The 14,763-nt window shown below is 35.9% G+C and overlaps 3 protein-coding genes across 3 annotated transcripts; 1 reads left to right on the top strand and 2 right to left on the bottom strand.

Moving 5' to 3' along the window:
* Positions 1 to 113: 113 nt before the first annotated feature.
* Positions 114 to 3,179, bottom strand: LOC108482746 (protein indeterminate-domain 7-like). The gene is made up of 3 exons (XM_017785866.2): positions 2,189 to 3,179; positions 1,709 to 2,108; positions 114 to 1,344 (listed from the first exon to the last, which is right to left on the bottom strand). The coding sequence occupies exons 1-3, from the start codon at positions 2,310 to 2,312 to the stop codon at positions 300 to 302; spliced, it is 1,569 nt and encodes a 522-aa protein (XP_017641355.1). The 5' UTR covers positions 2,313 to 3,179; the 3' UTR covers positions 114 to 299.
* Positions 3,180 to 6,613: 3,434 nt separating this feature from the next.
* LOC108488989 (probable ADP,ATP carrier protein At5g56450) lies at positions 6,614 to 10,561 on the top strand. The gene is made up of 2 exons (XM_017793234.2): positions 6,614 to 7,267; positions 9,721 to 10,561. Exons 1-2 carry the CDS (start codon positions 6,926 to 6,928, stop codon positions 10,348 to 10,350), a joined length of 972 nt encoding a protein of 323 aa, XP_017648723.1. The 5' UTR covers positions 6,614 to 6,925; the 3' UTR covers positions 10,351 to 10,561.
* Positions 10,562 to 12,748: 2,187 nt separating this feature from the next.
* LOC108483907 (glutaredoxin-C6-like) lies at positions 12,749 to 13,681 on the bottom strand. Its single transcript, XM_017787444.2, has one exon. It carries the CDS (start codon positions 13,476 to 13,478, stop codon positions 13,011 to 13,013), a length of 468 nt encoding a protein of 155 aa, XP_017642933.1. The 5' UTR covers positions 13,479 to 13,681; the 3' UTR covers positions 12,749 to 13,010.
* Positions 13,682 to 14,763: the final 1,082 nt, after the last annotated feature.

Genomic DNA, 14,763 nt, shown 5'->3' with positions numbered 1-14,763 from the left:
AGGTGTGATGAACAGATGAGAAAGTCGTTCCACTTCCATATGTAAAATAAATAATTGAAATAAAAATGATACAAAAATGAAATAAATTAATGAAGAGCTTAAAACAATGAGAGTAACAACCAAGAAGAACTATATATAGATATATTCAGCATCAGTATAAGCGATGCATTATTTAAAATTATTACCAAGGGAAATATGGCCACATGGGGCTGCAGTGCTACATATTCTCTCCAATTTTCTGATCTTTCTATGGGGAAAGATTGGGATATCTAACTTGAAAAGTTACAAGAAACCACAACCTAACCTTGCCATGGTGTTTCACTGTGCTGATTCGGTTGCCCATATGCTGAAGAAGAATTTATGTGATGATTAAGCCCTACTAAGTTGGGGATATCTGTATGTGGGAAAGCTTTAAGGCCCAAGAAATCTCTTGTCAACCTATCGTTCCCTCCTATGTTATTACTACTACTACCACTTCCTTTACCTTCATGATTATCACTTCTGCATGATTGGGATTCTTTTGTTTCTGAGAAATTACGACGATCGATATAATTTTCTTGAAAATTATTGCTGTTTCTTTTGGTGATCCATGTCCCATTGAAAGACTGTTCAAAAGATGAAGACCCTTCTAGCTCACTTGTACAAGATAAAGAAGTCATCATATCATGGAGTAGAGAACTAGGAGCTGCAGCACCGGCTCCAGCAACTGCACTACTCTTTGTTGCATTAGCCACCTGTTCCAAGAAACCAGGGGTGACACCAGCTTTATTCCCAAAAGATGACAAACTATGGGTGAACTTACTTCCCAACTCTTCACGTGCCGACAAACCCCTAGCTCTAGACGTGGCAAAAGTTGTGGAACCACACATGTGAGCCTGGTGGTGGTAGTAGTAAGGTCTTTGCATGGATACTACTGGTGATTGTAAGGGCTTGCTCAAAGTCACCCCCATTTGAGCTGCTTTTTGTAGGAGTGCGGTTGCAGACGTGTGTGGAGAAGCTGGCGGAGCTTGGAATGGAAGAAGTGTAGTAGAACTAGGGTTTTGGCTAGGGTTTTCGTCATGTAGCAGTGGGTGGCCTAAAAGAAATGGTGATGATGAAAGATTTATTGAGGGGGGACCAGAATCAGGCCCAGCAGCTTCTACTCTTGCATTGAAACGTTGATCTTGGTCTCTATTCAAAGATGGTGCATGGAGGGCATAGCCATGGAGTAGGGGTTGGGATTCTAGATTGGTCATATTTATGTGTGAAACAGAAGAACCAGGTTGGTTTGCAGCTGTAATTGCTCTTGCAGTCTCTTCAGCTAAAGCATCGCAAAACGCTCTGTGAGTGATGAAACTGTCCCTCCTGTAACCAAAAATACAAGCAAAAAAAAAAAAAAAACCAAAGAGAGCAATCAATGTCCAGGACAGAACAGTGAGACAGTTTTTCTCATATTCTTCCCATAGGGATAGGATGAAGAGACATAGCAGCTTGTAATCCCTAATCTAAGCAGTACTATTGTACTTCACGAGGTAACCAATCTTTGCCACATACAGTACACGAGACATTTAATTAACTTGCCGTTCTTGAATGTTAATGAAAGCAGTAAACTATGATGCATGCAGAAGAGTTAAGAGAGATGAAAATAAAGATTGAAGAATCCAGCTTAAACTTTATGATATATGATTGTGATCTGAAGTATGAACTTGTTAATTAATTATGCGTATACCTGGAGAAAAGGTTCCCACAGTCACATCTATACTCTCTGGTGCCACAAATTTTGGAATGAGATTTCCAGTCAGATTGAACAGCATAACGCTTTGAACACTTCTCACACTTCCATTTCTTCTCCCCATGTTTTCTGCAAAAGTGCTTCTTGATTCCCGTGAGGTCACCAAGAGCCCTAGATGGGTGATGGTGCACGCATGTTGTCTCTGGACATACATATACCTTCTTCCTCACCACTTCCTTCTTTGTTCTTTGCTTTAGTTTCCATGGCAAGTTATGTCCTCTTCTATGAAGCTGAAGATTCTGATCTCTTTGAAACCCTTTGTTACAGATCTCACATATAAATCTATTTGTTGCAAGCAGTGTCTTGGGAGACAAAGCTATGACTTCAGTCTCTGGGTCTGATAATTGAACCCCATATGTTAAAAAGAAAAAAAAAAAAGAAAATTTCTTAAAATTTGAGTTTGAAAATTTAATTAACCTGGGTTGCCTGGTAGATTTCTCTTCTTCTTTGATAATGGTTCTTGATTTGTCGAAGCACTTACTTCACCAGATGTTGAAGTCAAATTCGAAATACTCTCATCCACCACCAAACCTTTCATCATCTCACTGGATTAATTTTGTAATGGTAGTCAATATGTATATAGCCCTCTACATTATATATAGGTGTATGTATCAACTTTATAATACATGACAGAATGTCCTGATTGAGATCTATGTATGAACCCTGATTTGCTTTTAGTACAAGGTCCCAAAGTGGATTAACTCCAAAAACCTTGAAATGAACTATTATAGCTACTCTCCAAATTCAAGTTCCCAAAAAACCACATTAATATCTTTGCTTGCTATGCTAACACCGAGAAGATCATTGAACAAAAGCCACACAAAAACTTACAAACTGAATAAATAAAAAAGGACTTCCTGCAAAAATATAATATATAGATGATGTGTTTGTGTGTGTGTATAAACAAGAACTGAGAAAACGTGAGATAGAGAGAGATGTGGATGAGAAAAGATTCCTGAGAAGCACTCCACTTATACAAAATCAGAACCCAAAGCTAACAGGCTTTGTCACTGACTTTGCACTTCCTGTCTTTTCTTTTGTTCTCACCTTATAGTGTACTCTTATAATATAACTCTTTGAGAAAAGAAAAAAAAAACTGTAATTTACTTGTGAAATTTTTTCTTCATTTTTTGCTCTTTAAAAAAAAAAAAAACTGGTTTACTTTCTTCCTTCTTTTCACATAAAAAGGGTAGACATAAAGTAACCCAAATCACAAAGTAGATTGAGATCGAGACAGATGATGAGTATAAGGAAAGTTGATTACAGGCTTTTAACATAAAATGTGGGTTAAATAATTTAGAAAGCAAAGCCTCTTTCTGCTATGAAAACCCTATTAGAACTTCAGTGATTGAATTCCATTTCCAGCAGACATGTTCCCAAAATCATTTTTTAATATTCTTTTAGACTAAACCGTGTGGAGAAAAACTCTCAATATATGTATATATGCTGCCCTACCCATAAATATAGTCACTTAAATTATTGCACTTGACTGCAACAAGCAACATGAAGAGTAATCCCCACGGATTGAAGAAAGTAAGAAATGTCCAAGTTCTGAATGATGAATTATTGAAACAAATATATTAATTATTTCAGAAATTAGCTGCTTGAGATAAGATGATCATGGAGCCAGCAAAAGCAAAAATACAAGAAAATGTTGAACCACTCACCCGATAATACATATATATTACAAGACAGAAAATAATATTGTGGCATGTTTTGGAGATACACTGTCTATATATATGTTTTATTCATGCTTCTTCACAGTACCTTTTTGTCTTCACACTAAAAGAAAAGAAAATGGGTCCATTAAAACAAAAGTTGTGTTTAATTTGTTTTCATTTGTCATTTTCACCTTTTGCATTATGTATTTATATATAAATATTTCAATTTAAGTTTGTTTACTTGCTTCCAGCTCATTAACAAGCTTAATCACAGTTAATTAAATATTTAATTTATTCCCTCGTAGCCATAGCCATATAGCACATTAATTATATATATACACACCAATTATAAGATTTAATTATTAATGTGATTGATTCCCCCCGTGATGTGAAAAAGGCTTAGGATGTTGTTATAGTGTAGTTGGAGATGGCATCCAATATCTTTTTTTTTTTCTTTTTTTTGTTTACCATGTCATATCCAACCTTTATCAAATTGTAACTTTCTTCTTTGCATTGACTTACATATTGAGTGAATGAACATATCTGCAAACAGAAGACAGTAATGTTACATGCATATGCGGTACTGTAAGAGAAAGGAGAAAAAAAAAAACCAGAGTCAAACACTAGTGCTATCATTCACCATATATATAGTCACAGTGAAAGGTAAGATGAAAGGCTGAATTGTTCGCCACTCTTTTGTAAACCAAGAACAAAAATTCCCATGGATTTCCATAAAAAGATACAGTTTTTGAAAATTTTCTTCGCCTTAATCACTACCATGGTGCACTGCTTTTGATGTAGGCTGTTTCAATAATACAAGGGAATATTGACAGACATTGACATAAGATATTTTGAAGGATATGAAAATCTTTTAAACTGGGTCTTGGATAGTTATGGATAGCGTTCAATCAATCAAAGAACCTGAAAAAAAAAAAAGAGAAGAAGAAGAAGAGCAGACCCAGTGTTTAAGAGATACGCATTACACAGCTTGTGAAAAACTGTAGATATTGTTGGATTTATGGACAGGATTTTGGCTCCACCAGCCTTGAAAATTAAGATTCAGATATTGAGATATCAATCTTATTGGATAGCATTTCGGTTCTACTAAGGTAAATATTTTCAATTTTTGGCTTGTGGGGGGTTAAAACTTTGAAATGACAATGTGACAGACAAGATAAAATTAATGTCATATTTAACAGATATATATACATATTCTATATAACTATAAATACTACCGACAAAAGTTGTCTGGGATCCTATGGCTATGGGACTGGTTGGTTCACGAACAGCAAGCTGTAGTTGGTTCAGATGGTGGGCCAAATGATCCACATGGTTAAAGACCCAATTGATACAAAGTCTCATGTGCCAGACACTTATGTGTACGTCCTACCGAGGAAAATAATGAGTTGATGTTAGAAAAGAAATGCAATGGAAACTGAGAAATATGAAATCATGAAAGAAATGGGATCATCATTCCTGTTCTTCACGTATGATAAGATTGCATTATTGTTGGTTTTCCACCCCCCCCCCCCCCTTTTAACCATCAAAGATAGGGTTAAAGAGAAGAGTGCTACATCTGAACTCAACTGAAACCAAAAATAGACGAAGACAATATCACAGCCCTGTCATTTTAACAAGTATCGAGTATTGTTCTTCTTCAGTCACCCACTGGGGCAGCTTATGGTTGATGGTGTGTATGGCTTGATTGTGAAACCATTTCTCCTTTTTGAGGTTTAGGGTATCAATCAAATTGCTAAAAAGAAGCAACAGACTTTACTGCAAATATATTCGGTTCTCATAACAGCCCCCAAAGAAGGCACCATCCCCTGCATATTTTCTCCATCTTTTTTTGCGTGAAGTACTACGTAAAACAAGCAATTCCATGGTTAACACCACTAGCCATCGCTTTCACACTGTTGTTAATGCTTGCTTTTGCAACTGTAATCACAAAGCATCTTTGCCGTTTGTCCCCGTAGGCTAGGCCGTACTACCTTTTTCATGCCTATAAAATGCCAACACATTTGGTATTTGGTTCCATTCAAATTTGCAATACTAAAGCAACCTTTGTGGCTTTGTTCACGTCTATGGTTTTTTTTTCTAACATGACAACATCCATCCATGTCTTTTCTTAGTATTAATTCATATTTATCAAATATCACATTATTATAATACAACTTTTAGTGATACTTAACTACTTTTTGGTCAATTTATTAATTAGAACTCTACATGAATCTAAATAACCAGTACTTGAATCTTTAAAAGGAATTTAATGCCCTTCATAAATTGAGTTTATAAGTAAAAAAAAAAAACAATTAAAAATCCACAGTCCTTCCAATTAGATCTTTGTCAATACTTGGATTAAATTTACGAGTTGCCAAAATCTAGAGAGGGTAGATGAACTTTACAGTAATTGAAGAGAAACTTTGACATCAACAATTATGAAAAGGGGTAAATTATTAAAATAATCATTTTTGTTTGTTTCAAGTTACATTTTAGTCACTTACGTTTGAAATGTTATATTGTAGTCACTTATGTTATTGTGTTGTAACATTTTAGTCACTGAGCTATTAATTGCTGTCAACCGTATAACGGTAAGCTGAAGTGGCAAGTTAAATCATCATTTCAAACAAAAATTTTAGGTTAAATTCTACAATTGGTCTTTATATTTTTTCATTTTGAGCAATTTATTTTTTTTCATTTATATTATTTTGACTTTCCTTTTCTTTTCACTCTCCTCCGCTTCTCCCCTTGTTTTCCTCTTTTCTTCATTTCTTTTAACATAGTTTTTTTTATATTTTTTATTTGTTAAAATTAGTCCACAAGCTCGCCCCATTCAAAAAAAATTAAATTGTTCAAAAACATAAAAATATAGGGACTAGTATTAACAAATGGAAAACATAGAAAAACTAGATTAAAAGAAATGGAGAAGGAAAGAAAACAAAAGGAGAAGCATAATAGAATGGAAAATAAAGAAAAAAATTAAAAAAACATAAAATAAAAAATTAAATTACTCCAAACGAAAAATATAGAGATCAATTACATAAATTAACTTAAAATTTTTGTTTTAAGATATACTATCAATGATTTAGTGACTAAAATGTTATAAGAGAATAATAACTAAAATGTAATAAAACTAAAATATAAGCCGAAATAAACAAAATTACATATTTTGTATTTTAGTAGTTTACCCTTCTCAAAAGTTGGAGTTATAAAATGCTAATTTTTCCTTTCAATCAAAGTATATAACTGGGAAAAAAACGTCGTATGACAAATTTTGTTACTTCGTCTTTTGGCAGAAGAGGAAACAACATTCGCCAAGCTAAAAACCAAAGAAGCCCAATAAAACAAAGCAATTACTATGATCCCATTCGTAGGCAAAAGATTCAATCTTTTTAGCTGACAATTATTTTCCCACCATTTCTACTGACTAAAAGAAAGAAAAGAAGGTTTTTTTTTTTTTTTCTGTTCAAAGAAGTTTGGGTCTTGGGAAGCTATGAGCAAAGAAGAAGATGGTGGATTAGACAACAGGGGATGGTTAAGATCGTCGTCAGGGGCGTATAAATGGCTGGCGAGCTTCCACCATGATCTGATGGCGGGAGCGGTGATGGGTAGCGTGGTGCACACGATCGTGGCACCCATTGAGAGGGCAAAGTTATTGCTTCAAACCCAAGAGAGCAATTTGGCTATCGTAGCTGGTCGAAGAAGGAAATTCAAAGGGATGTTTGATTGTATCTTCCGGACGGTTAGAGAAGAAGGCACTCTTTCATTATGGAGAGGCAATGGGAGTAGTGTTCTTAGATATTACCCTTCTGTTGCTCTTAATTTCTCCCTCAAGGTAATAAAATTCTCTTGTTTTCCTTTTTTGTTTTCCATCTTGGTTTTGGTTGATATTTATAGTGAATTAATGGGTCGTTTTAGTCTTGCCAGATGTTATTTTGGAGATGGGGTTGTTAAAAGTTTAAAGAAAATAATATATATTATATATGCACGTGAAGTGAATGATAAAATGTTTCTTGGAGACGATGATGATGATGTTATTCTTATATAGCTTGGGAGATTTGGATACCAATTTGTGGACTTTTATGTGATTTGCTGTGTTTGTATGTATTATATGGTCATAATACAGAGAATGTTTCCGTTGAAATTTAAGCTGATTTGCTAGTCCACATTGCTAGTTGCAACTTTAATTTCTTCAGGGCTTTGCTATTTGTGCAATTCCTGTTATAATTCCCAAGTCAATCTTATTCATATTGTATTGATAACTTAAAAACCTTATCACCCGTAACAATGGCCGAATCTCCAAACTGAATTTCATTTAGCCTACTCATTATATGGGAACAAAATGCAATGGGCTGTGGTATTTTTTTTCCCTGTTTCCATAACACCTTGTTCTTGTAACTGTCCTCATTTAAGTTAATCTTATTAAGCCGCTCTGCAGAGTTTGTGAATGCTAGTCTATAACATCCAAACTTCTTCTATCTGCAAGTTCAATATTCGTAGACATTTTACTCCCATAGAGGACCTTTGACTGTCTCATCCTAATACTTTACCTTATTCAACTGTCATTGCTGCTTTTTTCTATTGATTAGATGGTGAACAACTTTCCTCTAAGATGAGGCTTTTTGTTACTAAATACAAGGATCTTAGCCTTTAATTGATCAAAATAGCGTAGTTAGAATACAAACTCACTGCAGGCTTTGTTCCGAATAGAGGATCGCTTATAGAAAATGCTGTTAGGTGAATTTTTTCTTGGAGAATGTGACGATTGATAGAGAGGTCACTCATTGGATCCAGGTAGGATGGATGGAACAGGGGAATTCTACAAAATCTTATCTGATCATAGAATTCCACATAAATTTAAAGGAAAATGTTACAGTATGGCTGTCAAAGTATCAATGTTGTATTAGTTTCAGTGTTAGGCTTCAGGTATCAACATATTCCAAAAAAAAAGAATTAAAGTCACTGAGGTGAAAATCTACTCTAGATGTCTCTATATATAATGGAAGATACAATTAGGAATACAAGGGGAAGATACAAGATATATACCCATTGAGGACATGCCATCTCACTGAAGGTGCCATGTAAGTAAGATATACTGATGCTAAATAAGATGTGATTTGATGGAGAATATAACTTGAGTGTGATGAGAAACAGATTAAGACTAGGAGGAGCTTGGGTGGAAAACACAAAAACAAACCTAAATGAGTTTGCAAAGGATATATGCCTGAATTGAACACAAGAATGCAATATATCCGTATAGTCAGCCATATCTAATGACGAATAAAAAAAATACATAGTTTACCATGCTAGGATTCTTGTGTGAGGTCAAATATCAACCAAGTTTATACATGGTTGAGAACTGTTTGAAGCTTCTAGCACCCTTTTGGCTGTATTGTAAATCTCAGGAATTTGGCAGAAAATGGATGGAATATTATTTCAATGGCTCCACAGAGTATTAGGAAAAATCATGTTATTCCTTTATAGCGGGTGGAGACTATAGAGTATTTCCCTGCAGGGCCTTGGCAGATGAAGAGAGCATTAACCGGCAAGGTTAGTTTACCACAATGAACCTTACTGCAGAGTATCAGGCTATCAGCTACTGTTAATATATCGTGATTCAATGTTTTGGCTTTTCATACTATATAGGAGCATATAATAGAAGCATGCAAGTCTGAAGAGATAAAGATTTTCAAACTTGACTATTCCACCTAGAAAGAAGTATATTTTAGCCATAAATTGTGGATAATTCAAACGGAACTTTACTTGTTTGTGTTTTTGTAGATGCTGTTAAAAGACCCGATCATATTGTTATTCATTATAGGTTTGTAAAAATAAAGTTTTTAAGTTGCCACCAAATCAAAACGTGAACTGATTTTTCCTAAATATTTGTCCATGCGCACGCAGTGTTTGCATGTTTCTCTTTTATTCTTTAAGAAATAACTGTAGTGTTACTCCCTGGAAGAGCATTAGGAATAGGTGAGATGAATTTGCCCAACATATTGCCAATTCACCATCAGTAACAATTTCAAAGAATCACTTGATAAACGCCATTGAGACAAGTTTGTGACGACACATTTGAATGAAGATGAAGATTTACTTTATTGTAACCAAGCTTGAAAATCCCAAGGGGATATCCTTGGGGGGTATGAGTTGGTACAGAGTTAACTGCTTTTAAGTAGCTATAGGCCTAATATAGTTTCTGTATGTACACAAAAAAACAACCTTCAAAACCAGTGCCTCAAAAATGAAAACTCCAACTTACAGCATCTCCTGTTATTCTTTATGCAGGACCTGTACAGAAACATATTAAGAAATGGCTGTTTTCAAGATGGTCATGTATTTTCAGGAGCATCTGCCAACTTTATCGCCGGAGCCGCAGCTGGTTGCATAACATTGATCATAATATACCCTCTTGACATTGCCCATACACGTCTTGCTGCAGACATTGGGAGAACTGATGTTCGTCAGTTCCGAGGTATTTACCATTTCTTGAGTACTATGTGTAAAAAGGATGGAATCTGGGGAATTTACAGCGGTCTTCCCGCCTCTCTACATGGGATGATTGTTCATCGAGGTCTATATTTTGGAGGTTTTGATACAATGAAGGAAATTTTGTCCGAGAAATCCAGAAATGAATTGGCATTATGGAAACGGTGGGTGCTGGCCCAAGCTGTGACAACTTCTGCTGGATTGTTGTCGTATCCACTAGATACAGTTAGGAGGCGGATGATGATGCAATCTGGCTTGGAAAAACCAATGTACCATAGCACACTGGACTGCTGGAGAACGATTTATAGGACAGAAGGGGTGACTTCATTTTACCGTGGAGTGTGTAATGTTTTTAGGAGCACCGGTGCTGCGGCCATCTTGGTTCTATACGACAAGGTCAAGAAGTTCATGAATTGGTGTGGATCTTAGTCGGAAGCAATTTTTTATAGTTTTCTTTTAAACAAAAGGACTGTAGTAGAACCAGATTCAGGGTTACAACATAGAAAGCCTTGTAAAGTTCAACCGAAGCTGATACACATGATTCCATTTTATGTTACTACATGACATTCATTTACCAAACATGGCAATCCACACACACCTTGATTTTCCTTAACAAATAAAAAGAGCAAAAGTTGTTGCATGATGTTGTGGTCGATGTCATTGTCAGATTTGTGTGATTTTCTTTACAATTTTGTCTTTGGGGAAGGGATATAAAATGGGTGCTGTGCAGTTGTTCCTTTCATAACAATATCCACGTTCCTGTGTCTGGTATATTCTTCTGGATATCCTGAGCCAAAGCCCCATAAATTTTCTTGTTTTCTTCCTGAAAATTTAATATTGTAGGAAAGAAAGAAAAAATCCCAATCTCAGGATGAACATATTAGCCCCAGAAAAGTAGTACAAAGTAGTAAAGAGAACAGGTAAAATGTGGTATTAATTAACAGTTGTAATGAACTAGTAGTACTATAAATATAACATTATACGATGTTTAGTTTTGTGGGAAATGGAATAGGTCAAAGGATCAGTAAAATAATTAAATTGCCACCCAAAATGATGTAAGCTATTGAGGTCATGAGGTAGCATATAAGTATTGTTGAAAGTAAGATCTGGGGCAGGTCTTAACTGGAGAGGATTGTGAGCCATAAACAATGGGTCTAAACCAAAAAATATTATTGCGACTGATTAGGTAGGAAAAAAAATTTTGGACAATAATATAAACACATGAATGCAAGTGGGAACACCATAAAAGAGACCCAAAGCAAAACCATGACTTCACCCCCATCAAAGAAAAAGAGCAAAAGAAAACAAAAGAGGTGATGAACTAATAAAGTACTCAAAGATGCTTTTTTTTTTTTTCTCACCCCCAACTTTTAGACTAAGTTTTTAACCTAAAACCCTACCATTAAGGAACTTTCAGTGGGGCACTTGAGTTGCCCATTTGTCATTACTTCCATTAAAATATATACCCCTCAAAAAAAAGAAAGAAACTATTATTTTCCTTTTAGCTTTTCTTTTTCATCCCCCAAATTGCTTATTATAGAGAATCAGGAGAGATTCTTCTTACGTTAGGCTGTAAAGATTCTAAATGGGGACCATTGATGGGTAAAATCAAATAAACACATCACATTCGCATGGCTGCCGTAAGTAAAATTTTCGAGTTTAAAAAAAAAAATAAAAAAGCCAAAATCCGTAAGTGACCTTACCACCCACTCTTCAATTGTGGTTGTGATTCGTGGGTAGGTGCTGTCTTTTCCAAACCCAAAGGAACAACAACGACAACAAATATAAATATATTTTCATCTCATTTGACTTCAAACTGGACGTTTTAGTTTTTAATCCATATTAACACAAATAACTAGATGTTAAATGCAAATATATATATATATATTTATAATAAATTCAAAAAAAATTAAATAAAATTTCGAATTCAAAGTCTTAAGAATATTTGTAATGAAATGAGAGGTGTAAGGCGATTGAACTGAAGCTATGATATGTGTTGGAATACTGTCTGATAGCTTGGTGACAACTTCTTGGCCTTCAATTTTAGTTTATGTTAGTTGTCAGCTTTCCCTTCGCTTTGCTCCCAATATGTTAAAGTAATATATATATACCAAAGATCACAGCTTTTTCACTTCATCACTGTACTTGTTTTAAGAACCTGGAATTCTGGGTTGTTTCACAGCTCATTTTCAAACGTTCTTGGGATCATCAAAACCCCTTTTTTTTATTAGTCATTAAAAAACCAAAATCCAAGATCTACTTTATGTTTGAACTTAAAGCAGTAATTAATTTATACAAATTGCAGACAACTGGCTACGTTTATATAGCTTGAACCCAGAAAAAGAAGTATTGTTGGCAATAATCACAACGAAAAAGATTGAACCACAAATTGTGGAATGAAATCTGTGGGAAAGAGAATCAAGCAGAAAAAAGAGCCGTGTTTCCCAGTATATTGTTTTCTTTATTTTCTCTTTTCTTTAACGTTATTAATAATTGGAAGAATTTTGTCAGATTATGACAATGCCCTCTTTGATTGGAGCTCGTCATTGTCAGTAAAAAGCATCACTAATAAAAATTAAAAACCTCCTCCTCTTGTTCTAATACCAACACTCCGCCCCAGATCACATTATTCACCATTCTTTTTCATCTAGAGCCCACCTGGAACAAATTTTAACGGCTCTGATTGCTCAATAATTGGCAACGGACCCCACCTTTAATGGGTCCCATTCCACTCATTGCTCATTGTACTAACTCAGATTAACCCCCTGGGTTACCGGAGTAAGTTCCCTCAAACCCTCAAATTCAACAGAAAAAAAAAAAGAAGAAATTTCACACATACAATACAATTTCATTAACTTGATTTAATTACTACAATTTCCCTAAAATACTATCTTCAATATGCTTTCTTTGACCAAAAAAGCTAGTAGGGAAGAAAAAGCAGAAATTGTTTTTTTTTTGGGGGGGACTGGACTGCCTAATTTTATGATCAACTTACAAAGAAGTTTTAACAAGGAAAACCCAGCTTTGAAAAGCATAAAATAATGGCAGCTTGATTATATTTTTTTTTCTTATGCTATTAATTATGTGTATCATACCCAGAGAGCGCCAACTTCGACGAGCTTGCGGACTAGGTGTCCACTAAGGTGGAGAGCCACAAGGGATTCAAGACCGCCGACGCATGTTCCGCCTATGAAGACAGCGGGAGCAGGACTCCGAGAGGAGAGGCTATCGTGGGCAGGAGGCGGAGGGAGGGAAGCGATCTCATGGTCATCGAGTTCGATGACAGTTGGGTGAACCCCGATGGTGGCTAAGAGTTTTTTCATCACATGGCACATGCAACAGGAGGAGCGGCTGAAGATGATGACTGGGTGCTCCGATATCAACCTCCTGATTCGTGCCTCCGTTGGCTCCTCCTCGTCTATGGAAAAGCCGGCGCCGCTGATGGCCGTGGTGCTCATGGGGGTGTTGTTTGAGGAAGAAGGAGGAGGTTGTGGTGGTGGCAGTGGACTTAGATCAAGCTGCACAACGTCACTCGACCAGCTCCTTAACCTTTGCATCGCCAAAACAAAACAAAAAAAAAAAAATCAAGGAAGCTTTTGAGTGTGATTATGGTAATGTCAACGAGGGAAAAACTAGTGCGATGGGAGAGTTAAATACTACGTATAAAACAGAGTGAGAGAGAGAGAAGAGAAAAGTGCCTTTGCTTCGGTTATGGTTTGCTTACATCATAAAGTACCATGTTACATAGGTTTTTTTTTTTTAAATCAAAAGTTTATTATACTCCAAATGGTTAAATTTATCAAAAATTCTGAGCGCTGGAATTAATATATTTAGTAATATTTTTGTGTTTTGTTTTGTTTTGATCAAAGTCATGTGCATGTGGGCACGTATCATATTGGCATTTTTAGAAGCCAAGATTAGAAAGGGAAGTGATGGCGTGGGTTGGATATTTTTGAAGATGACAAGAGTAAAATTTATAAGTGGATTCTTTTCATATTATTTCTACCATCTTAAAATTAGATGGAAAAGAAAAAAGCAAACATGTTATACACAAATATCTATTCAGATTTTCTTCTATGTTGTCGGATTTTGACATGTTTACTTATGTAATTGTACATAAGAGTTGCATTTAATTTATATTAGAGTCGTATGAAATACAAGGGGATAAGATTAAAGAAAGAAAAATGAAATAACAAATGATTGGAGGGGGTGGATTACACTTGCCGATGCAAACGAGTGAGGGGGGACAATACATCGTGCGTCACAATAATACGGTAGTTCGGAAATACTGGATATTGGCCGGAGCAGTCACATGGGATGGTTGGTTGATGATCGTAGTAAATATCCCCCCTTACGTCACCTTCAATGCCACGTGGAACCAGTATATTGAACTGTGAGTAACCCATTTAAAATTAAATCGTACTGCTGCTGATACTACAGTAAAAAAAGCAAGCAGGGGCTGAATAAAAAAGAGAGCTGGGGTGGCTGGTCCACTAGCATGACATAACCATCGGAACGAAATAACACCGTCCACGTCATCGTGACGTTCCCATCATGACACGTGGTAGCTGTGTTTCGATTTCCTTCAGGCATGGAGGGCTTCCGGGGGGGATGAAAGAGAGATATTAATTAGAGATAGAGACGCAAATGAGGGGCCACCCCAACCTTTTTGGGTCACAACGGTATAGCCAATGAGTGAATGACACGTGGATAATGAGCATGCTTCTATGGTGATAGGGGATTGGGGGTCGTAGGGAGGAGGGGACCCACCATTATTGAATATGGGAGTGTAAAACGGAAAAGCGGAGGTGGAAGGAATCCCCATTAAAGGAGGACCGTTGA

The sequence above is a fragment of the Gossypium arboreum genome, chromosome 5 (assembly GCF_025698485.1).
Source record: "Gossypium arboreum isolate Shixiya-1 chromosome 5, ASM2569848v2, whole genome shotgun sequence".
Classification (NCBI taxonomy): Eukaryota; Viridiplantae; Streptophyta; class Magnoliopsida; order Malvales; family Malvaceae; genus Gossypium; species Gossypium arboreum.
Note: the sequence above shows the minus strand (reverse complement) of the source record. Positions and strands in the feature narration are given on the sequence as shown.

Bases quoted from the DNA above. Each gene is read 5' to 3' on its own strand.
- LOC108482746 (XM_017785866.2), bottom strand. From the start codon at position 2,312: ATGATGAAAGGTTTGGTGGTGGATGAGAGTATTTCGAATTTGACTTCA. The intron at 2,109-2,188 runs GTTAATTAAATT...TTCAATTATCAG, and splicing joins AAATCTACCAGGCAACCCAG to ACCCAGAGACTGAAGTCATA. The intron at 1,345-1,708 runs GTATACGCATAA...TTTTGGTTACAG, and splicing joins TGTGGGAACCTTTTCTCCAG to GAGGGACAGTTTCATCACTC.
- LOC108488989 (XM_017793234.2), top strand. From the start codon at position 6,926: ATGAGCAAAGAAGAAGATGGTGGATTAGACAACAGGGGATGGTTAAGA. The intron at 7,268-9,720 runs GTAATAAAATTC...TTCTTTATGCAG, and splicing joins CTCTTAATTTCTCCCTCAAG to GACCTGTACAGAAACATATT.
- LOC108483907 (XM_017787444.2), bottom strand. From the start codon at position 13,478: ATGCAAAGGTTAAGGAGCTGGTCGAGTGACGTTGTGCAGCTTGATCTA.